Source organism: Erpetoichthys calabaricus, chromosome 11 (assembly GCF_900747795.2).
Source record: "Erpetoichthys calabaricus chromosome 11, fErpCal1.3, whole genome shotgun sequence".
Taxonomy (NCBI): domain Eukaryota; kingdom Metazoa; phylum Chordata; class Cladistia; order Polypteriformes; family Polypteridae; genus Erpetoichthys; species Erpetoichthys calabaricus.
The window spans coordinates 162,706,395-162,732,179 of record NC_041404.2 but is presented as its reverse complement, the minus strand read 5'-3'; the positions used below and the strand labels follow the sequence as shown (position 1 = coordinate 162,732,179).

General features: G+C 37.7%; 1 protein-coding gene across 2 annotated transcripts in view; it reads right to left on the bottom strand.

The window, feature by feature from the left end:
* Positions 1–12,021: 12,021 nt before the first annotated feature.
* Positions 12,022–25,785, bottom strand: part of LOC114661248 (interleukin-21 receptor-like) — a 70,461-nt gene continuing 56,697 nt past the window's right edge. For both annotated transcript variants that reach the window (XM_028814462.2, XM_051933968.1), the window contains 6 exons: positions 24,791–24,978; positions 22,301–22,449; positions 21,862–22,036; positions 19,358–19,460; positions 17,051–17,135; positions 12,022–13,641 (listed from right to left, as the gene is read on the bottom strand). In XM_028814462.2, the coding sequence (XP_028670295.2) occupies positions 13,099–13,641; positions 17,051–17,135; positions 19,358–19,460; positions 21,862–22,036; positions 22,301–22,449; positions 24,791–24,978 (1,243 nt within the window). In that variant the 3' untranslated portion in view covers positions 12,022–13,098. The remainder of the gene's footprint in view (positions 13,642–17,050; positions 17,136–19,357; positions 19,461–21,861; positions 22,037–22,300; positions 22,450–24,790; positions 24,979–25,785) is intronic.

The following is a 25,785-nucleotide window of genomic DNA, read 5'->3' as shown; positions in this document are numbered from 1 at the left end:
GTGTAAGTTGTGGGAGAAGCTGCAGAAGTACGGGTTTCTGGTGCAAGAGTAATATCTATATTGCGGCTATAAAGTCAAATGCGTTTAAATTGGACATATTACTCTGTCATGGGTGTGTTGTGTCTCCTCTCCCACTTAAAATTTCATGAGAAAGAGCTTAGGCTATATGCAGTTTTGGAATTATAAGTGTTGCATTTTTGTTTCTTTGTTGTCTGTTTGGCCCTGTCTGTGTGTAGTTCATAAGAGTGATGTGGTATACATACAAATGAGCAGCTACAAATCTGAGTTCATGGTCCTCTCCTGGAAAAGGATAATTTACTGCCTTCAGGTGAAAGAGGATAAGTTGTTATTAATAAATAAAAGCAAAAGTAAGTTTGTGAGATTGACCAATTGATTGGCAGTATGACAGGATTTATGTAAGGTAGGTTGGAGAAGTGGAAAATCTCCAGTTTGTCAATCTAATCTTTTTCCCCTATTATTCTGAACTTTGAATAGAGCTTCAATTAATGAGATTACAGATTCATTTGGCCAGAATAAAGTCCCTCAAATGTCTGCAAATGTGTGGTGAGGTTGGCAAATTTGTGTGTGTGGGGGGAGATCTTAGAGTAGAACCACAACCACTCTGGGTTGAGAGCAGCCAATTAATCCTAACAGGCTGCTTTTTGGGCACTTCTTGTCCCAAAAGAGTTATATTGGAGACAGAACATATGGAGCAGCCTTGGAACATGCTGTAGGAATTATATTTCTCAGATGGCTTGGTGTGCGTGGACATTTCACAGATGGAGCTGGAAATTGTCATTTGAGAAATAGAAATCTGGTGTGGGCTCCACAGGTTTTTGCCACCATGACCTTCTCCAAGACAAGTGGATGGATAATAAGTTAAGAGTCAAATAATAAATTGTGTGCTGCCAGAACTAAAAAATGAACTGTAATTTAAAAATGTACAGAATTTCTGTTGCAATCAGCAAGTAGTGCAGAGAAGTCACCAGCAGAGGGAGCTCCTGATACGCCAGGAAATTTCTTAATATTAACCCTGATAAACAAAGAAACCGAAAAAGAACTTTTGCAATCATGAGTGATTAGGAAGATTAGCATAAATAAGTGTACAAATAATAAGGTTTGTTTGCACATTACACAACTTACAGGGTTGTAAATCAGGGTTGCAAGAAAAGGGAATAACCGGAAAGGGTTGAACTATGCTGACCTCAGAAGGCTTTTACTGCCAATGAATGAGTTAATAGGTCATGAACGTTTGGTCTTTTTGAGTGAAGATGGCTGTGATGACATGTTGCAGCCCATGTCAGTACTACAGCTATCACAGCAATAGAATGCTAATGCTAATTGAATGAAGGCTGTTGCAAGCTGCAAATACTCAGGGGGCAAAGAGGAATACAGTCATAGCATGAGTGGTGGAACATGTGACTGCCCATCACAGTAACTTCTCAAAGGTGTGGTGCTTTTAAATGATCATCCAGTAATGTCTTTTACTGTAGATGATTGGTTGTTAACTTACAGTACATGAGTGGCTTTTCATTAATGATTTCACTCTCTTGAACTGACCAGTTTAACCTTACTAACAGTATCTATGTTTGTCTGTATCTTAATAAGCCTGGACTGTCATAGGTTGTTACCGGGTCATATTCAGGGTTTACTAATTTTTTATCCTTTGTAGTTAATGGCAATGCTGGCTAGGAGCAGTTTGACCACACAGTGATACTTTGATGAGAACCTATGGAAAATATTAAGTTTCTGGTGCAATTTTCCAACAGGGAAATGCCTAACCAGACACAGCAGTCATCTCCTGGGAATACTTACATGAATTCTTGAATCTTTCCTTGATCAGTGGAGTCCCCAGAACTGTCTCTAATGAACCTTATGGAATACATACTAGGATATCTACAGCCACCCATTCCAATTTCCGTGCAGACCGTTGCCTTCTCAAGCAGTATTTGCACATGCTTAGAGACACAAGACACATTTTCACAACTTAAAACCCAATAATTAAGCCAAAAGAACATTAAAAGTTTCTACCTCCTTAAGAGTTATTTGCAAATTGGATGCATAAGAGTGATGCTATAGAAAATAGCTTCACTGTGCAGAGTAAGTATTTGCTTACGAAAGCAATGCATAAAATACAAGCACCTATAATTGAGGCTAAAATCAAAATGGCAGCAAAAAGCAGTCAAGATTACTTAGAAATGAAAAAATACCATCAGAAATAAAAACTTAAAAACCAAAGAATCATAATACCTTCACATCAAATAATAGGGATTTTATGTAACAGTAATGACCTCAATTTGTTGTCCCATTCTGAAACAACAAATTGTTCAATTTTTCTCGGTTTGTTTAGTTTCATCCTCACATATCAACTGTTCTATATGCTGCCATTCATTCAAATTATAAAAGTGTAGCTGAGTGCAACTACATTTTTGTCACAGAACAATTATTAACAGGGTCAAAACATGTAGAAGTGTAAAATATTTCCCGGCCTAATTTCTGGTTCCATCACTATTGTGAATTTCCCTTTGGGATTAATAAAGTATCTATCTATCTATCTATCTATCTATCTATCTATCTATCTATCTATCTATCTATCTATCTATCTATCTATCTATCTATCTATCTATCTATCTATCTATCTATTGACGAAGTTTATAAAATACCAGTAATGGCGTACTGCACGTTGACTTGAGCAGTCATAGTTTTCATCCTCTTTCTCTGTGCGTTTAGCATTTGTTTGCTCAGAGGTCGATGCGCTTGCTGCTTCCTGAGCAGCTCTTCTTTTCTCCACCCTAGCAGCCCGCTTCTTCTCTTCTTCTGTCAGCATCTTTTCCCGTTAAAACTGATTAAGGCAGTGTTTGTGTTGCAATTACTTAGTACGTTTTCCTTAATTTTTCACTTAAGCTGGCACCTAGGTCTTCAATCTGCCTCAAGAATGATTTAAGATATATAGACTTAGGGGAAGTGAGGGCGAAGGTGGTAGGGATGAAAACGGTGCCCTTACGCATGCACCGAATGGCCGCCCTGCTGGCTGCTGCCAAGAGTTGATTCTACAATAAAATAAAAATAAAAAGACGAATAACCTTGGAGGTCAATCATCACCCCAAAAGCAGATAGTAGACGTCACGTAGTATATGTGTACCAAATTTCAGGCCAATGGGTCAAATGGTTTTGTGAGCTACAAGTGATTTAAAATCCTTGACAGACAAATAAACAGTCACGGTAGCATATTATATATAAAGATTACCATAGCCACCCTTACTGGAAAAAGCTGAACTATAGCACTATTTACAATTCTTTATGAGGCATAAACGTGTACTACAGTGGGTGAAGACTCATATTTCACAGTGTAGGTGGTCTGCACAACCTGGTACTTAGACTTTTTAGCCTAAAACTTTGGGGTTCCATGCCTATAACCGGCCCTGCTATGACTAATCTGACCATTGTGGGGAACAGCCTGGACACAGACAGGTAGACATGTTGGTTTCACCACACACACACGTTTATTATACATAATATTTACAGTATAAGTGCACAAACCCAGTGCCGCAGCACCAATCACCCCTTGAGTCCTTGGCCACAACACAGTGCCTTGTACTGTCTCTGGTCCGCCTCCTCTCCTCTCCTCTCCTCTCCTCTCCTCTTAGCTCTGTCTTTCTCCTCCCGACTCTTGCCACTGACTGGAGGGAGGCGGCCCCTCTTATATGTCCCGGATGGACTCCAGGTGCATCTTGAAGAGCTTCTGTAGCCACACCCCTGTGAGGCGGAAGCTCTGGCGGTGCATCCGGAAGTCCTCCAGGTGTCCCCAATCCTCTTCCTCCCAGCACTTCCAGGTGTGGCGGAAGTGCTGAGGTCCAGGGCTCCCAACGCATCGGGGCGCCCCCTGGCGGTGACCATGGGCCCCTACAGGGTAGAGCTTCCAAGCTCTGTACCTGTGGCCCCCACAGTAACCAGGGAGGATGCCCTCTCGTGTTCTGGAGGAGGCACAAGCCCTCCTCCGGTCCTCCTGGGCATCCCATCCGGGCATGAACCCCAGCCGGGTGCCACACCATACATGCCTTATTGGATTGTGACTTTTCTTGAAATTATTTTGTAGGTGCCTCACTGAAAGTGTTACACACTAAGGCAGTCAACTCTTCTTCTGATTTTGTCTTTCATAGATATGACTCCCTATTTCATTCATTGTCAGTTCAATTAAGTAATCCAAATCCATGCATGAGTTACAGCATGCTAATTTGTTTTAGCATTGTCTGAGAAACCATGTTGAAAACTTTGAAATTCCACCTGCTGTTTACAGTTAAAGTTTGAAAGTTTATGAAACAATTCAATACTAGTTTTACTCCCACACTAATGAGAAAAGTTATTGATTTCCATTGAACATAATAAATTCCATCTAAACTCAACTACAAATAATGTCATTAAGTGCCAACAGGCTGTGTTCTGTCCATTGTAATGTAGAAAATAACTTTTCATGTTGAAAAAAAGATAAGAGCAGACAATTTCTACCCACTATCAGGGCCTCAGCAGTTTAAACAGAAGTAGTATGTTTCGGAATCTACATAGCAAATGAAGTCAATCCACCTAATAGTTTTAACACTGTGCATATAAAGCTCAGGACTGTGATCAGTTCATTTAGTTGCCTGAAGTTAAGCAATGGATTAATAACTTGGTTTTATCACAACATGGAGGATTAACACTACCTGAAGGCCATATCTTCAATTTGTTCCTTTTATACCCATGCTTTACTTTTAGTTTGGCAGTACCTGGTGTAATAGACAACATTAGTTGTCTGGCATCCCAGATGGATAGTTTCTTTTTTAATGGAAGGATGCGAGTGGATGGGCATCCTAGCCAGGTTGGTTAGTGGTACCTTTACTGGTCAGGAGGTGGTTATAATGAATGCACAGGGGAAGACGGCTTCCCAGCACCAAGTGCATCCCCAGTACACTGGGTGGCATCATCTCTCAGGTGTGCATCCAATTTGAATGCCCACAGTGCTGCATGGGAGTTGTACTTTTGGTGGGTAGCCCTGTTGAGGTTCTCGGGTGCCGCTAGGGGTATCTGCTTTCATAGGGAGGATCCCCCTGACCCAGAAGCTGCTCTGCTTCATCTGGGTAGTTGGAAGTGTAGTAATACGAAGCTCACCTGTGTGGAGTGGAGAAGGGGAGAATCATATTGGTGGAGCTGTGCAGTGTATTAAGGTATTTGTAACAATAAATCGCTTTAGTGGCATCTGGAACTGGGTCTGTGCTGTTGTGGCAATGGACACAAAGAAGTATTTCAGATACAAGGAGATGAAGGCATCTAACAGCATAGCTGTCAAAGATGGACGGACTAATAGCCAGAAAAGATAGCAGTTTAAGAGAAAAAAAAGATATATTTAAACCAGAGGATAGTCTGTACTTGATCAGGAAAGAAAACGCCATTCTACAAACTAGGAGACAAGAAAGGTCAAGGCTAGAGGCATAGAGGACTCAACAATCAAATGGTGAAGGCAAGCATTTACTTAATTACCAAAACACAAAAAGAAATGTGTAATTAACTTTGACAGAAGGTGTGCGGTTAAAGATAATATTTACTGTTGATGTTTTAATTATATAAAACACGTGAAAACAATTAATTAAAAATAACTTTTGAGGATCATATTTTATACTTTATATATATAGTACAAGAAAATATATATTTTAAACAGAACAAATAAATATTGATAAATTTAAGACATAACATCTCAAGTCAAGTGGCTTTACTGTCAAACCATCCATACACTGAATTACAGCATACAGTGTCATAAAAATTATGTTCCCAAGGACCGCAGTGCAGCATATACAGGAACACAGGACAAGTACAAGGCAAGCAAAGAACTATACAATAATATAAACAGGTAAATAAGTTAATACATAAATAATAGGCAAGTGAATAGACAGTAATAATTTGAAATAGATTGTAACAAATAAATGAACAATAACAACTAATAATTAAAAACAACAGTAGTAACAAGAGTAACAAATGTACTGCATATAAATAGACTAGTAGGAGCTGATCTGAGTGCAGGGTGCAGAACAGAGTTCAGCGTCTGGACAGACGGCTGTTGCAGAACTTGGAAGAACTGGATTGGATGCTACAGTACCTGCTGCCAGACGGAAGTGGGACAAAGAAACTGTGGGAGGAGTGGGAGCGGGTCCTTTACAATGCTGTAGGCTCTAACTACTGTATACCATTCCAGAAGCCTCAGTCTGTATTAACAACATTTGTTCAGACTACTTTAAACTAGAATGTGGCACCAGACAAGGATGCCCTTTATCACCACTGCTGTTTGCAATCACCATTGAACCACTGGCGGTCCACTGTCAAAATTCTTATCAGATAAAGGGGATTATCAGAGAAGGACTGGAACATTTCTCTATATGCAGATGATATGATTTTATAACTATCAGACCCAGAAAACACTGTGCCTGCAGTTTTAACAGCACTCACAGAATTTCAAAAGATATGTGGTCTCAGAATTAATTTGAATAAAAGTATACTCTTTCCAGTGAATTCACAAGCATATAATATTAGATTGGACACCCTACCTTTTACCATAGCAGATCAGTTTAAATACCTAGGGGTAAATATCGCAAGTATACATAAAACTCTTTATCAACAAAATTTTGCCGTCTGTATGGAAAAAATTAAGCAAGACTTGCATAGATGGTCAACCCTTCATCTCACTCTAGCCGGAAGAATTAACGTTGTTAAGATGAATATCCTTCCTAAACTTCTTTTTCTATTTCAAAACATTCCAATATATATCAATAAATCGTTTTTTAAGCAATTAGATTCAACTAACTCATTTATTTGGAACTCAAAACACTCACGTATCCGAAGAGCGACCCTACAAAGACCTCAGGCAGAAGGTGGCATGGCTTTACCTAATTTTCAGTTTTATTACTGGGCAGCAAACATACAAGCCATAAAAACCTGGACACAAAAAAATGAACATACACAGGCCTGGCCCGCAATAGAAGTAAAATCCTGTAGTACTTCTTTATACTCCCTACTCTGCGCTCCAATAAATGTAAGTTATCGCAAATATACTAATAACCCAATTGTGCTTTACTCACTCAGAATATGGAACCAACTTAGAAAGCATTTTAAGATGGAAAATCTTTTATCTGTGGCACCTCTGCAAGAGAACCACCTCTTTCAACCCTCGCAAACATATCCAGTTTTTAATACCTGGACAAGATTTGGGATTAAATTGCTCAGAGATCTTTATGTAGACAATATCTTTGCATCCTTTGAACAATTACGTTCCAAATTCAACCTCCCAGCTACACATTTCTTTCACTATCTTCAAATTAGAAACTTTGTAAAACAGAAACTGCCCAATTTTCCTCATCTCGTATCCTCCGCCATGCTGGAAAAAATACTGCTCAATTTCAAGGAATTAGACACCATTTCTGCATTATATAAAATCTTATTAGAGTCCCTTCCTTTCAAAGATCCAAGAGGACAATCAGAAAAAGATCTCTCACTCAACATATCAGAAAAGGAGTGGAAGGTAGCAATGTAGAGAATTCACTCGAGCTCCATATGTGTAAAGCACAGAATTATTCAACTAAAAATTATATAGCAAGCTCATCTGTCTCGCTTAAAACTGTCCAAAATGTTTCCAGGGCAAGATCCAACCTGCGAACGCTGCAACCAAGCTCCTGCCTTACTGGGTCACATGTTTTGGGCCTGCACCAAATTAACTTCATTTTGCACCAAAATTTTTAAGTGCCTTTCAGACAGCCTTGGTGTCACAATCCCTCCTAACCCATTAACAGCTGTGTTCGATGTTCTTCCAGACGGACTTGAAGTGGAGAAGGACAAACAAACGGTGATTGCATTCACTACACTTTTGGCACGCAGACTTATTCTGTTAAATTGGAAGAATCCTAACTCTCCTCTGATAAGTCAGTGGGAAACCGATGTTTTATATTATTTGAAATTGGAAAAAATCAAATTCTCAGTTAGAGGATCTGTACAGAATTTTTTCAAAACCTGGCAGGATCTAATCAATAATATTTTAGAATAAGAAGAAATAATTATTTCCGCATTTCTTTCCCTTCTCCATTTTTTTATTTACCTATATATATATTTTCCTTTCTTTTGTTTATTTTTGCCCTATTAAAAAGCCCTAAGCAATTCTCCTTTGGCCATGCTCTCCTTCTCAAGGGTGGGGTTTGATTTGTCTTCAATTCTTTTTTGTATAATTTGATCTATTTGTATGGAATGATTACAATGAAATTAATAAATAAAATTATAAAAAAAAACAAAACAATGCTGTAGGCTCTGCAGATACCGTACATTGCTTTATAACGATATCTTTAATGGAGGCCGGAGAGGTTTCAATGATCGTTTTTGCTGAGTGCACTATTCACTGTAAGACCTTATGGTCAGAGATTCTGCAGTTCCCAAACCAAACAGTGATGCAGCTGGTCAGAACGCTCTTGATTGTGCCACTGTAGAATTGGCACCAGTCTGCCAATTGTTGTTCTCCATTCTGTAAGCTTACTCATCCTGATTGCTGACGAGACCCTTCACTGCTGGTTTGTCCACAAACTTAATGACTGTGTTAGAGCTAAATGTAGTTGTTCAATTATGAGTCAGCAAAGTGAACAGAGGTGGGGCACAGGGTTGGGTCACCAGTCCTCAGCGTGATGGTATTGAAGATAGTGCTTCCTCGTAGTAATGTACAACAGTTGGTTTCATTCTGCCATCTTTGTGACAGAGTATTCGGTATGGCTGTTATGGAAAAAATCAGTTAATTAATTTGAGGAACAGATTGATGTTACAAGGTATATTAGTTGTAGTGTTAAGACCCGGTGTTTTATATGATATAGTTAAAGGACTGTGTAATGGGATAACCCAAGATTATGTATGGGAAAAGTGGCATCCTCAGCCTTGGACTGCAGTTAAGTTCTTGAGTTTAAAGCTACAACTCCAAATAAGGCACACAAGCAGCTAAGCTACAGAGAATTTTGTGTAATCAAGATGGTGATAGCATATCAGTGTCCATCAATACAGTCAGTCAGTCAGTCAGTCATTATCTACTGACACACACACACACACACACACACACTAAGCACACACTAGGGACAATTTAGGATCGCCAATGCACCTAACCTGCATGTCTTTGGACTGTGGGAGGAAACCGGAGCACCCGGAGGAAACCCACGCAGACAGGTGGAGAACATGCAAACTCCACGAAGTGGAAGACCCGGGAACCAAACCCAGGTCTCCTTTGTGCGAGGCAGCAGCGCTATCACTGTGCCACTATGCCGCCCCCATCAGCACACCATAACACAATTTCAGTGATCCACATATTAAACATTGCTGCACATTAGTACACCTACATTTTCCATGCACGGTGAATGACATCCATCTCACTCACACCCCGGGCATTAACTGGACATAAAAGAGATCAGACTTACAGGGCTAAAAGAGAGCTTCAGCAACCTATGCAAATAGCATTACTGTCATAAATATAACTTAAACAATTATGCATAATAAGTTGAGCATGGCAAGAGCATTAGAAATTGTTCAGGGAAACAGCCAAAAGAAAAATGGAATCATGGATATACAGTACAGGGTAAATTGGCAACTTTATTTGGGAATAGAAAGCAATTCAGATGAATTAGCAAAATGATTTTTAAACATTCTGAAGTCTAGCAATCACTGCAGCTAAATGGAAAATTTAAAATGAATTTATTTGTTGGAGTTTGACAGAAAATAAAATAGCCGAAGAATCAGTTTCAGCTGTACAATTTATGAACTGCACCTGAATTACACACAATTTAGCTGAAATGAGAGCACAGCCTCAGCACCAAAGGACTACTGTAGGAAAAAGGAAATGAGGTCTTAAAGAAAAGAAAAACCCCATAATAAGTTGTATCCATTTTTCTTTGGTCATTTTCTTGATCAATAACATACAGGCTTGTTGAGAGATGCCACACAAACGTGCCAGTGATGTTGTGCCACGTATGCTACTCAAAATTTTCTCGATGGTGGCAAGTTTGGTTTGCAATATAATTTTTTATGGTGTTGTGTCTATTATGAAACCCATCTTGAATTTTGCCATACAGATATGTCAGTAATGATGTGTTTGTAATTACATTTTTTGTTGGAGTTTTACTTTGTGTTACCGTGACACTTGGCTTTACATTTTATGACCCAACACTTGTTTTCTTTTTGCTGAAACAGAATTGTGCCCACCTCCATGGCCTTGTATTAGAAAGAGCAGACCCAGAAAATGTTGAATATTAACATTCTTTTATCATGCACTTATAATTATCCATTTGTATCTTCACAAGCCACACGCTAAAGAATATTTTTTTAAAGTAGTAGATTGTAAAGATGTGATTTTTCAGAGAACAAACTGACAAACATACATAATAATACATAATTAAATGCAGAAAATAATAATTTATTTTTAAAATGTTTAAATCTCTTGCCTTTTTAATATCTTTCTTTATTTTATTATGTTTTATGTAACAGCAGCAAAATATCGCCTTTACATACAATACATAAAGGAGTTAATTATTTATAAATCAAAGCAGCAAAATAAATTGGTTTAATAGGATAATTAGTAAATCCACTAACCAAACAGCTTATGTATCCAAGCAATTTAGTAATTATTACATATAATAGAAACAATATGATATACACTGCAGTGTTACCACACACTGGATATTCATCATGGTACTACATTAAATTTTACTTCATTGAAACAGGCTGACTGGCGGCACGGTGGCGCAGTGAGTAGTGCTGCTGCCTCGCAGTAAGGATGCCCAGGTTCACTTCCCGGGTCCTCCCTGTGTGGAGTTTGCATGTTCTCCCCGTGTCTGCGTGGGTTTCCTCCGGGTGCTCCGGTTTCCTCCCACAGTCCAAAGACATGCAGGTTAGGTTGATTGGCGATTCTAAATTGGCCCTAGTGTGTGCTTGGTGTGTGTGCCCTGTGGTGGGCTGGTGCCCTGCCCGGGGTTTGTTTCCTGCCTTGCGCCCTGTGTTGGCTGGGATTGGCTCCAGCAGACCCCCGTGACCCTGTAGTTAGGATATAGCGGGTTGGATGATGGATGGATGGATGAAACAGGCTGTGTAGCCCATGATGCTATCATGAATATCGGATCCTGTATTGTTCACATTCTTTTCAAAGTTGTCTCCAAATGATGTTCCATATGCACAAAACCTCCTCCATCCCTAACTTAATACAAGTATACATAAAATTTACTTTTGCCAGTGTGGAAGAAAAAATAGGCAAAGTTTAGTTCCAAAAGGTTACCAATACAATATGTTACATGCAAACTATCATACCTTCTTTTTATTTTTTAATGTGCAGATAATCTTGGTCCTTTTCCTCTTTTGCAGATGTGCACTAATACATCCCTTCTTTTATTCCAATAGATATACAGCAACTCCATTCTCCTTTGTGGAGTGTAAAGCAATCAGTGATGTAGACATTATTCATTTAAAGTTAACAATCATGTTTAGTAGCCTGATTATCTTGTTTAAGAATGGCCTGTGGTTAATTCCTTTCTTCTGTTAACTGCAGAAAGTCAGTGATTTCTAGTGCATACTATAACTGGAATGTATGATCAAAGCAGGTAGAATGGAAAGATAATGCCAAGAAAGCCAAAAAAGATCACACTTTCCACATCCTACTGGGTAAAATGTACAGGATGTGTGGGTTTATTTCACAACTTTTAGCTTTTTAATTCTTTCTGACAGCTAGCTACAAGAATCTAGGCTTTTGATCGATTCAGAATACATTTCTTTAAAGTTTCCTTTTATCATGTGGGAGTTGCTGTGTAGTGGATCATGAAGTGCAGGAGAAAATGATAAAATATTCACCAAATGGGACAATAAATGTATTGCTTTACATTGTACATAATGGTCTTTAAGACTATTTTTACATCGCCACATATGAGAACTGTGATCCCAGTGTCCACTGTCTTGGATAAACAAGGAAAGCTTCTGTAACTTTTGTTTTGATAAGATTTCATTGATTAAAGCTTGTTGCCCAAAACTGCTTTCAAGTAAATGCCTTATGAATCAATAATAAGTACTAATAATAAACACAATACAGAATTATCCTTTGGTTTAGTTCTCCCTAATTACCCTGAGTGTACATAAAATACACTGTAACAAAGCAAATGTTTACATATTCCCATCCACAGGACACCTCTGGTAGCTGCAGAATGCCCCCTAACATGCATAGCAAGAAAGAGCTACCAGCTGTAGAAGCTGTACAAACAAGATAAACTAGGCACATTCATGGACTAAATGGTGTCTCTTCGACTTGAACAGCATTTTAGATGCAAACCAGAAAGCACTTCATTTCTTTACACAAAGCATTGTGAGAATCTGAAACAAACAACAGAGTTATTTAGTTGAACTAGACACCTTGACAACTTCTGAAATGTATCTGGATAAGATATTAGTAAAATTTACAAACAATAGAATGGTCTCTCGTCATTTGTAAAATGTCTTATGTGAAGTGTTCTTGGAAGTTTTCACACATTTACTATTCCACCTCTGCATTACTGTTATTTGCCCGTGGATTTTACCTTTTCTTCTTCATAAACACACATCTGTAACTGTAACACTTGTTTTGACTCAAGAACTACATTTTCAAACAATATGCCTAGGAAAATATTTTGGTCATTAAAGTAGTGATGTTTTTAGCAAGATGACAATGAGCTCTTTAGTTAGGAAAAAGACCGAATAAAAAAAGAAAATGAATTACACTGTACCCCTGTGTATACCTGTATATACTGAAATCTGTCTATCAGTCCAGACTGATGCAGGAAAATCCTGCAAAAATATCACAAAGCACATAATCTGCACTTGCTATAGACACATGGGGCTTAATAGGAAGTGCTAACTGAGCTGGACGAACTTTTTTTGCATTTCCTTTCTCCAGCTCTAATAGCACTGACAGGACAATTGCAATAAAAGATCTTGAGCCCTGAGGAACCTAATTATGTCATATTTTCAGCAATTGTGCATAGGAGCTAGTGACACAATGTGAAATGGGTTGAGAACAGGACTAAACAACAAATGTATCTGGGGTTAGACAGGCCAATCTGTAACACTTGAAAGTGGCACTGGACCCTTTAGGCCTATTTCAATGCACTTGCCACAGGTTGCTTTGATATCCTTGACTTTTTTGCTTGGAATTAATCCATTGTTTGCTTCCGAAAGGGTGCAGTAGTCATCACTGTAGCACAGACTTTCTGGTTCAGGAGGCACATCATAGGAGATATTGGTCTCCTTCTCTGTTTCATCACTGCTTCTGTTGACATCAAAACATCCAGAATCTATTGATTCAAAGTTCTCCAAGAAATGTGAGCTAAAACTCTCATCATGGCTGTTGAAGAAACTGGGAGGAGAAGTGACATGGTTTTTAGAATGTGCAGCAACAGCATTTGAGCCACTCTCAGTATTAGCTTGGCAGTTCTCATTATGTTGATCTTTTGTAACATATAAAACTTTGCAAAAGTCTTCTTTTGAAGCTTCAACACTATGCGGCTTTGTCTCAATGAGATGATCAATTTTCAGGGCTTCCTCTTTCTTCAGTTCATCATTTAAGTTGCCAGGGGACAAAAACCAGCTCTAAAGAAAATTTTAAACAACATTAATACTTTGAGAACTGTTGTGACTTATTTTGTATTATGCTTTGAACCTTAAGAAGAAAAGCCTCTATTTCCTCCCCACCTTTAACCAGAAACATTAAGTTGACATTCGGTTTGACAAAATACTGCTGTCATCTTTGCTTTCATTTACAACACTTGGTATTGTAAAGATAATGCTCTTTGTTAAGGCATTGAGAAGCAGTGACTTTATTTAGCAATTCCAAATTTTACTCTTAAAATTTAATCTACCTAGTAGTATCTGGAAATTCAGTACGAAATGTTGCCTGGTTTAAACAGAATTAAAAAATTGCCAAGTTCATAATCTGTTTTAAATTAAAAGTAGGAATTGCTAAAACCAACCAAAAAATGTTATGTTTTATCATTAGTCTATGATGTCTGTGAATGTGTGTGTCATAGCTTATGAACAGATCACCAGTCACAATCATGTTTGACATTCTTATTACAGTTACATCCCCTATTTTACAAAAAATCAAGGTTTATGGAGGACAATATCTTTTTGGACCAATTATGACCCTAGAAATATATAAAAAAAAAATGACAAAAAATTAATATATTTTGAATTATTTTGTTTTTGCATTTACTTCTGAGAGAGGTCTGGCAGTGCATTTTTTTGTTGTTGTTGTTGAGAAGACCTGGCATGTTTTGTTCTATTAAGTGAACAATAAAGTTAGTTTGTTAACTTAAATGCACACAAACGAAAACCTAGCCAAAAAGTGAAATGTATACAAGCACTTTTAAGTTGTTAAGATATACAGTATTTTTAAAATTATAGGTGATAGTACTGGTAACTCTCAGGTGCAGGAATGTTGATTGGAATCCTGGCCTGGGGTTTTATTTATAAAACTTTGTGTTTATTCAAGCATAAAAATACATATGTGCCAAAAAACAGGAAAATGCATAGCCAAAAAAAAAAATCTTATTTCTAAAACTTTTCTATGCAATTTACTCTTTATAAATGTATATCATCTTGTAAATGTGCTTACGTGAATGTGCCAGAACGCCACCCGGTTGCCACCTTGAAGCAACCATATATGGACTATGCTAATCAGCCTCATACATATACAGTCACGATGCTGCAGAACTTCATTGGCTGGTAAAGCAGCTTTCCTCCAGCTGCATCAAGTTCTATCGTGCATGCCGCAACCGAGAGCGCCAGATTATGTGCGGCATTGTAGCACCTCTCCTCTGCATTCTGGGGGTCAGGAAAAGGCATAAGGCACCGGCATCTGAGCACCACTATCACCAGGCACATGTAATGGCATGATTGTTGTTACAATGAATAGTATAGGCCACATAAAAACTGAAGGTTTAACCACTAAGCTACTTTGCTTCAAAATAAATGGATCATGGGCTGAGTGAGTCTTTGCCAGAGTCTCATCCTGTGATTACAGAAGACTTGTGCCTCAATGGAGTGTACTTGCTTATGGTTAACAAAAGCAGCATCATTCTCGCCAAGTGTACTTGCTACAATGAGTTATGTATGTATACCCACACCATATGAAAACTGAATGTAGTGCCTTGAAGTTTAGTTATTGGCTTCCAGCACAGCAAACATGATAGAGTGAAGTTTGGCTGAGATATTTCTATAGGCCAGTTACCTGAGAATTGACAACAGGTAGATGAAAAACCAAACAAATTCTCTAGTGCACGGCATTGGCCAACTTAAAAGGGAACTAAAATAGAGTCTGTATATCATATTCATTAGTTGTGTGCTTTAATACACTTGTCACATTGATGCACATTATATTAACGACTTAGTGATATGAATTATTATATGTGTGAGGTGTCATTTATCTGATTTAGCTGCATTTCCCTATTAAATCAAGAGTGTAATTTCCCAGCTTCTCCAAAATGTGTACAGCTGGGTCAGAGCCGCCATAAATATATGCAGGTTTTCATTTATGGAAAGTTGCATACGCACACTTTAAGTCTCTTTATGTGCGTACACAAGTTTTATAAAATTGCATTTTCTCACTGTATGTATGTAGGTTTTGTAGTGTGGCACCAGTTTCTGCTCCTTCCTAGGGATATGCTTGTTTGATAGTCTCTCAAAACTGGCCTTGTATGAGTGAGTGTGGATATGAGCACAGATGTGTCCTACAGTTTGTCTTTCACCGTAATGAAATGTTCTCCCAGAGCATCCCAACTAGAACTGACACATAAGTGTAAAAAAAATATTTTTAGTATGTGCAACCGCTGATTAAAAAAAACAGTACTAATAGCCTGAGTGGAGCTGTTGATGTAAGATAGTATGGATAAAAGACTACAAAACAATAATGGAACATACTTGTTGACATATTTATTTATTTACAAAAGGGTCTTTGAAACACACTCCAAGTAAATTGGTGTCTGGATTACATTTACTTGTTATTTTTTCATCTTAAACAAAATATTAGTAACAAACTGGTATTGTACTTTTCTCTTGCTTCATGAAACTTTTTATAGGAGTGAGCTATAGGAATATTGTTACTTTAGTTTCTGTCACTGTAATTATTTCTCCTGTCTCACAATTCCAGCGTCTGAGCCTGAGCACTGGCTTGGTGGAGTTTGCACAGTGGTCCTGATGCTCTAGTGTTCCTTTCAGCATCTCCAGTGGCATACATATTAAGTTAATGAACCAGTATGAATGAGTGTCAGTGTGTGTGTATATGGCTGTGTCTTGCAATGGGCTGCTATCTGATCCAGGTGTGCTTCCTGCCTTGTACCCAATGCTGCTTGGATAGACACAACCTGGACAAGTGGTTCAGAAATTGGATCATTTTTTACTTTTACTGTTGCAGAGATGTATCTGCAAGTAATGTAACTTAGTTATTTCATAATGGATTCATTTTTGCAAAATTATATTGTGTAGTTGGTATTAATTCCCCCTATGTCTGTTTGGGGTTTCCCTCCAGGTACTGTGATTTCTTTTCAAAGGTATGTGTTTTAGACAGGTTGGCAAATCTAAATTAGCTCAGTATAAGTGTGTGCAAGAGTGTGTGTTGCTCATGGACTAGCACCCTATCCATACTTGGCTGCTACTTTGTATCCAGTGGTTTTAGAATAAGCTCTGGGAAACCAGTTACCCCAAACAGGCAAATCTGAAAAAATGGATGAATACATATTGTGTACTGTTGTTAAAGAATTCTGAAAGAATACAAAAACACTTTCAGTTGATTAATTCATGCATTCCTAATAGCAGCCTTAAACAATGAAGCCATCTCATTGAGGTTTTTTAAGACAGAAACACTAAAGATGAGTTATAACAGTGCACAAGATATTTCAGATGAAAGAGGCTCACTGACTGGTGTAGACTGCTGCAGTGACAGAACATGTTGCCAGTGGTATGAAGTTTCAAAAGCATTTACAGGAGTTGTACTTATACTCACCCGAAAACCCCCTTTGTCATTATTGTAGAGTGGTTGTAGGAAAGGTGCAGGTGTGGGCACCTTTGCACATATTTTATTTTTTAACCTAAAACAGAAAAACAATCAAAATCAGAAAGACCTTTCTGATGGTTTTTAGAATTTTTTTAAAAAATGAAGGGAATTTCCCCTTTTGCAGATGTCGTCATTTTGCGAATACTAAGAATTTAGATAAATCACAGGATGCTTGAGAGGTGAGCAAAGAAAAAAAAAACATAGTGAATATTCACCAAGAGTCACTTGTGAAAAGTAATCTTAGTGAGAGTTCAAATTGTGGCTAGCATTTGTACGTAATGCACCAAGCAAATCTCAGTTACTTTAAGGCAAGGGAGATTCATCTGACAAAATACAATATGAATATTACATAACATTACTGAATATTTGTAAAATTAATGGAATGTATTAATTTCGGGTGATTACATAAGTACTAATGTTTTGTTTATATATTTTTTTCTGGACTAAATGCCTACTTCTGTGAACTCTCCTGTTTTTCCTAGGAAGAGATCAGAAGAATGACAGTATATTTAACTGGGTGTCAGAAAAGAAAAGTGTGATGCAGCTACTGTGAGAACATACTTAACCCTGTTATAGGGCCATGATTGTTAGCAGCCTATCCAGGAAGCACAGAAACAAAGCAGGGACCAATCCAGAATAGGACACCATTCTGTCAAAGAGTGCATTCACACACACAAACCTAACCCCACACACCAAACCAACCTAGATTGTGTGTTTTTGGGATCCACCAGCAATTTAAAATATAACAGATGATAAAAAGTCCAAATTAGTGTAAGCTGCCCTAATTCAGGGTGTTCATAAGAAAAGTAATGAAGAAGAAGTACATAACAAACACAAACAGTTGTGGCAAATTTTTGAAATATGAAAATTGTGTGCTTCAGTGTAAATGTAAGTAAAGTCTAAATATTCTCCATTGTAAGTTCATAGAGGGCTAGAAATGAAATAAAATCATATTTGCCTTCACTGACCTTGAAATAGTCTAAAACAATACCCCACATGTCCATCCATCCATCCATTTTCCAACCCGCTGAATCCGAACACAGGGTCACGGGGGTCTGCTGGAGCCAATCCCAGCCAACACAGGGCACAAGGCAGGAACCAGTCCCGGGCAGGGTGCCAACCCACCACAGGACACACACAAACACACCCACACACACACACGGGACAATTTAGAATCGCCAATCCACCTAACCTGCATGCCTTTGGACTGTGGGAGGAAACCGGAGCACCCGGAGGAAACCCACACAGACACGGGGAGAACATGCAAACACCACGCAGGGAGGACCCGGGAAGCGAACCCAGGTCCCCAGATCACCCAACTGCGAGGCAGCAGCGCTACCCACTGCGCCACCGTGCCGCCCAATATTACCAATTCCCAGTTTTGAATTAGAGTACCTTTGGCCCCTCATATCTCATTAGGGGGTGAATCCCAGGGATCGGTTGATGTGGCGTGCACAACTTCAAGCCCTGATCATTTTTGCTGAAAACACCTGTTGGTTTACTCCAAAAATGGCCTACAAACGATTGTTTTTTGGGTGTAGAGGGACAACAATATAAAGTTGTGTGTGGTTTGGGGGCTCAATATAACTGTGACATCCTGCATAACTAGACAGCAAGACAAGTTGAACGGTATATCATACATGGGGGTTTTCTGACAGAAATTTAAAGCGTTTGTGATCAATTCTTATGAACGCAGTAACCCACAACTGCAATATGCACAGACCAATGCTGTACAAACGTGAAACAGTCTACTATTTGTTGCCTCAGCTGTAAGGCTGATCTCTCATAATTCTGTTGAAGCTACAAATATTAGTAATTACTCTATTTGTTCTTTAGTAAGAAATATGCATTGGATAGGACAGTGAAGAGGGAAAAATTGTAAACACTACCAGTTTTTCTAAGAGTCGTATAGAAGCTGTTAGTCCTATAAATGAAGGATCTTTTGATTTTGCAACCCTCTTCTCACATGAACATAAAATGTATAGCTGGGACTGCATACATATTTTAAAACAGGTTTATAAAAATATTTTATAAAACAAAAAAATAATAATTTGTGCATTACAATGAAATGAAGTTAAGATTGTCCTTAATGGCTTTTCAGATGTAAAATAAAAGAGAGCAACTGGATGACAATTAGCTAAAGAAAGACAGACAGTGCATTTCTTTACTACACCAGATTTTCATGATCTGGAATCAATTACATTTTATATTTTTATTACATTTCAGAAACTGCATGATAAAGAAGACATAATTTACCTTGTTGGAAGATCAAAGTACATTGCGATGAGTATGATGAGTCCCAGGGCAAATGGCATTCCGACTGTACTGATATAAGGTGAAACATGTGGCTTCTGTACATCTAAAAAACAATTAAGAAAATAGTCTAGAAAAAATGTAAAGCCTATAAAATACATTCTTTCAGTCAAGCATGTGACTACTTGCAAAAGGCGTGTTAGCAGTGCATTGACGACCAAACCTAGCATGTGCATCCTTCACTTGGATACACCATTCTGCTCTCATGTCATAAAATATTTTTTCATAAGCATTTTCATCCTCCTCCTCCTCTGATGGTCTAATGTGTATTAAGAAAGTAGAAGCCTGAGCACACCAGTATCATTAAAGTCAAACCTTGCTACTGATCTTGAGGGTCTCATAAATATTCAGCTGTTCCTGATCCTGGCCTCTCATGACCCTGAATTGGGTCAGGCTGCTCTGACGATTAATGGGTGGACATTTAGTCTCATGATGTTTTTCTTGGGCGGCACAGTGGCGCAGTGGGTAGCGCTGCTGCCTTGCACAAAGGAGACCTGGGTTTGCTTCCCAGGTGTTCCACTTCGTGGAGTTTGCATGTTCTCCCCGTGTCTTTGTGGGTTTCCTCCAGGTACTCCAGCTTCCTCCCACAGTCCAAAGACATGCAGATTAGGTGCATTGGCGATTCTAAATTGTCCCTAGTGTGTGGGTGTGGGTGTGTCTGTGTGCCCTGCGGTGGGCTGGCGCCCTGCCTGGGGTTTGTTTCCTGCCTTGCACCCTGTGTTGGCTGGGATTGGCTCCAGCAGACCCCCGTGACCCTGTAGTTAGGATATGGATGGATGAATGTTTTTCTTTTTCATCACAGTTACTGTTTAAGTAAGATTAAGTTTAGCAAATGCTTAAAAAATGATGTACAATTTCTTCACAATTTTATTTTAATTTAACACAATGTATATTTACAATAACTGCAGACTAACCTGAAAGTGTTGTTCACATGCCTGTCTTACAAATTTTCCAGAGTTTGCTTGAGATGAGTTATATGGTTTACCATACCAATACATAATTAAAATCATGTAATTCTCAAGTCCTCAAATCTAACCTTAGGTGACAAATACCAAGTAAGACCAGCCTTCAGAAGCCATTTGTGTAAAATTAAGTACACCCTTGCTGCTTCTGTATCATTTCAGAAATGAACTAAAGCCTAGGGCTCCTAGTCAAGGGCACTTGATTGGCTGGTAATCACAAAGTGCTGCCACCTTGATATAAAAACAGAAACTTTGTCAAACTGGTCTAGACCATTAAGATATATGGTGATTTTATGCCAAAGACAAAATACAACTACTGTTGCTCATCAGTCTGTGACAAGTTATAACCCATTTCCAAAGAAACTCAACTTCGCCAGTTCCACTGTGAGCGGGGTTATTTACAAATGAAGAACATTCAAGTCAGTCAGCAATCTTCCCAAGTGTTAATATCCTTGCAGATTCAACCGAAGAAAAGGACACTTGATATTTAGAGAAACTGCAAAGAACCCAGAGACTTCTGTATATTGAAGGATTTCAGGCCTCTGTTAACATAGTTAATGTTACAGTTGACTAGTCAGCTATGATCCATGAGGCAGAACCATCCTGGCTTTAATTTCAGGGTAAGCAGGACAACACTTCCTCTCTCCAAAAAGAATATAACAGCACGGCTTAGCTTTGAAAATTTCTTTCTGAATGAACCACAGAACCTCTATACAGACAAAACGATTTTGGAGGCATGTGGTGATTATGCCCAATGCCATGTTTGGTGAAAACCAAACAAAACATATCACAGCAGGAAACCTATAACAAAAAAACAGTGTTTATGGTCATTTGAGCTTGTTTTTAAAGACACAAAATTGAGCTCTCCTTTTTAACACAGTATTCTCGAGGAAAATATGAGGCCATCTGTCTTACAGTAAAAGCCGGGCTAAAATCAGGTCACACAACAGGAAAATGATTCTAAGTATACCAGTAAATCTGCAACAGAAAGGATGAAAAATAAAAGAAATCAAAGTTTTGGAATGGTCAAGCACGTTCCAGACCTCAACTCTATGGGGATGCAGTGGGATCCTAAGTAAGCTGTGCATAGAAGAAACACGAATTAAGTGAAACAGTTGAAAAGAGATCTGGGCCTGAATCCCTCCAGTTCAATGTGAGAACTCATATGGAGAATTACATACATTTATTGTTAAAAAAAGTTGGTACTACAAGGTAGTGACTAATGATGTATACTTACTTTTTTCTACATTGATTCTGAATGTTTTTTTTATTTCAATACAAAATTATATAGTGCAATGTTTTAATATGTGGCTTTGTGAGGACCAGATGATTGTTAAGTTATATACTGCTGTAAACCATAGAACAGAAAGAGGGGGTAATTACATTTTCACATAACTGCAGGCTAAAGAAAAATTTTAAAAATATATATATACTTTTTTGTAGTTGAATTTAACAGATGAAAAGAAAGATACATCTTCAATATACCTGAAGGTCTTGTTGTCCATTCAGTGGCTATGCTCCACTCACTCCAGTGGCCATGGTAAGAGATATTGTTTGGAGCTGAACGGACCCTTGCCAGGTAAGTAGTGCTTTTTTGTAATTCAGTCTCTCCAATATTTAAAGATGTGATGTCATTAATGCGCTTTCCTATTTTAGGATTCTAGAAAAATAAATGAAGCATCTTTAGCCACACTGTTGCTTTAAATAAAAAAATAAAAATCTAAGTTTAGGACACATCACAACAAGGATGTATATGTTATCTTTTATTTAATATAGCACCCTTAACAATGAATAATAGCACAGAAATATAAAAAAAAGTAATTATGAAAACAGAGCAATAAAACAAATAATAACAAACCCTATGAGTTACAGACGGGCTACTTTTCTTTTGTGCCATTAACCAAGGAAAGAAGTATATTCTTACCAGCAAGCTCCTTCCTTTTTGCCAATACATAAGTTCATACTGCAGATTATGTGGTAGATAGTTATTACTGTCATATCCAGTATTCCAAGTCAATTTGTATTGCTTCTCATCATAATTAACAGACAGGTTGATAGGAGTGACCGGCTTGACTGTAAAAACAAAACCAAACACTGTTTTTACTTGTACGTTTTTGGAGTTAAATGGTTTAAAAAATGGCAGGTCTGTAACATTCCAGGATATATTTAAACTGTAACCAGATTTTCTGTACCTATACAAGTAAAAGTGCTTCATAAATATTTAGAAGATGTACGTGGCTGGATATGTTTAAGTGTGCTCTGCAATGAACTTGTTTTTAGCAGCGTAGCACAGAGTTCCTGGGCCCTGCCACAATAATGGCCATATGGGCCTCTTCCTGAAAAAAGCATTTATAATGGAACCCAAATTTAATGGTCCCATATTTAGCATTTTACACATTTAACACTTTTTGGATGTTGGTGTAGAAACAAAAAAAGCTCTTGTCTGAAGATGCACAAGCTTTTTAAGAACTTCTAGGTAAAAATGGCTCTATCCTGATTTCCTGTTTACTGATTTTAGCCTCATACTACATTTTGTGACTGATCCAAATTTGTCTATCCTGAATGTGCCACTCATGCTCAATATGAATAAAACAATTGTGTCACACAGATGCAAACTAAAGGATGCTGGTGAAATTCACATTGTTTCAGTGCAAAATGCGTGTGAGTCCATCAGCTCATGATGGCAAGGAAGAGAATCAAGAAACAAAAGATTAGAGGAGTTGGTTTGAATGAATTTATCCCTGCTGGTGTTCTGTACATAGAAACAAGTGGCCCAAAGAACAGGTGACATGACTGGGGACAGTCTGGAAACAGTCAGTTGTTACAAGAGCAATGTAAATACTTTCAGAAAAGTTTTGATTCCATTACATTTTGGCTAATCACACTTGTCCAAAAAAATCAGACTGACAATTTCCTGCATTAAACACTTTTTTTTCTGTAGGCCCTTAGAAAAAAGCTACATGGGTGTTCTCCTGTATTACAGACTTGTTTGCCTCCCCTCTAAGGTGAGAAACCTTTTAAATAAATGTTTAAAGTCTACATTATACCCATGCTGTGTTTGGCCAATTTGTTGCAGTGCAGAGGAAACCTGCTGTGGTATTATCATATAATAATGAGACCCCAATGATATTATTTACTTATTTCTTTTTCTTTTTTGTTTTGTTTTTTTTGTATTTTTTATTTGTTGTTATTGTTTCTTATATTTATTTTGATATATAAAAATAAAAATAAAACATAATATATAAAAATTAAAAAAAAATTAAAAAATAAAATAAATAAATAAATAAAGTTTACATTATACCCATGCTATGCTTGGCCATTTTTTTGCGTTGCAGAGGAAATCTGCTGTGGTATTATCATATAATAATGAAGCATTTTGAGACCCCATTGATATTATTTACAGTACTTATTTCTATTCAAATACTGCGTTTTCTTATTTCTACCTGGGTGTAGGAGTGTCATGTTACACGGCACAATATTATAAATAAGCTTGTGGTCGTCTGGAGGTGAACAAGGGGAAGCAGAATAATTCTTTTCTGTCCCATTTGCTGTGGTGCTCAATTTGCCTGACATACAGTATCCAGCTCCATTTATGACACGGGCAGCACTTTCCAAATCCCTCTTGCACTAATGCTTTAAGCATAGATGTTATCTTTGGTTGTTTGGCAATAGCCTGTTGGGCCAGTTGCTTATGTTGGGCAGCGCTTAGTTATTTTCTCATTCTTAGCATGATCTATCTGTGCATTGTCCACTAGCTAACTTACACAGATTTTCTTGTGTTTGTTGCATGTGACATCGCCTAATACGACACATCAGTTTTTCACTGATGCGTTTAGACTATAAATATATTTGTATTTGTTTAAAGAAGTGGGATAAATTTCAATATGTGGAAGGATAACATGGTTGGACAGAATTCATAAACTACTATTTGGCATGGCAGCCAAGAAAAAGAAGTTGGTGATTGAAGATAATTTGATTTTGAGTGTCCTGAATTAGTAAAATCAGTTATAGAAAACCTCTACTTCATCTTAGATGAAATGTTAAAAAAGAAAATTTTGCACAAAGTTACTTTCAGTATACAACTTTTGCTACTACCAACATTGCTCTGTGTCTCTCCGCAGTCACTCAAAACTCTTGTACAGTCTGGGCTGGGGGTTCTGTTTTAAAGTGGCTCCCACATATCTAGTTTCTCATGGCTGTCCTATTGTAAGGCATCTTTTCTAGTCCTCTCCTAAATAGTCCTAAATAGGGTTGCCAAGTTATGGAGCCAGCTGGCAAATTACACTCCAGCCTCAGTCTGAGTTTCAGATGACTTTCTAAAAATTATTTCCTATGTTAAGATTCATAACTGGAACCTTTTGGATTGAAAATGAAAAGAAAAAAAAACTTAACAAATACTTAAAAAGTCTCTTACTGTTTTCAGATGGAAAATATTCAGGGATTACTTTTAAGTAAACTATGGTCTTTTCACTGCCTATTCTCTGAAGAGTAATATCATAGGAGTCCAAATCCTTCATAGATTCTCCCATTTCTAATGAGCAGTTTGCAGGAAAGTTCCCAGGATGTTTTACTATTGTGCAGTTTCCTTTGTTCTTTGATATGCTGAAAAAGAAAATGTTTTGAAATTATATATACAGCTTAGACATACTACTCTATATTACGAGTAGTGGAAAATGTGTAGTTCAAGGTGGTTTTAGAAAACTGATGAAGCATACGTGTACTTCAATCAATCAATCAAATCAAACTTTATATTATACTAATCACAATGACCATACATCCATTTTCAGAACCATTTAATCCAATTAAATGTCTCATACTGGGTGAAGATAAAGTCACCACATAACCTAATCTGAACATCTTTCAGACATGGAGGGGGAAAAAACATGACAACACAGGAAAAACAGACTTCATGGCTTGGTCTTTTTCCTGACATGCAGCATGAATTGTAAGAGCTTATATACACTGGCTGAATCCTTTCTAAATGATGTTCAGTCAATTCAGTTTGCCCCAAGTATACTCCAATCAAGTTCTAGACGCATCTCATGGAGAATTAAAGCAAACAGGATGCACCTTAGCACAATTTGGAGTGTCACAGCGAAGGGTCTGAATACTTATATGAATTTTATTAAATTTGCAAACCTTTCTGAAAACATGTTTTCACTTTGTCATTATAGGTTATTAAGTGTAGACTGATGAGCAACAATGGCAAATGTATGCATTTAAAACTAAATCTACAACACAAAGTGTGCAGAGAGTAAAAGGGTCTGGAATCCACCATATATTGAAAACACTTCATGATCATGTATCAGTCCCAAAAATGTTCTCATTTGGATATTTAACATAAAGCAAAATAGACAAAAAAATCTTGTTTCCAAAATAACAATAACAGTCCAGGTTATATGGAGCAGA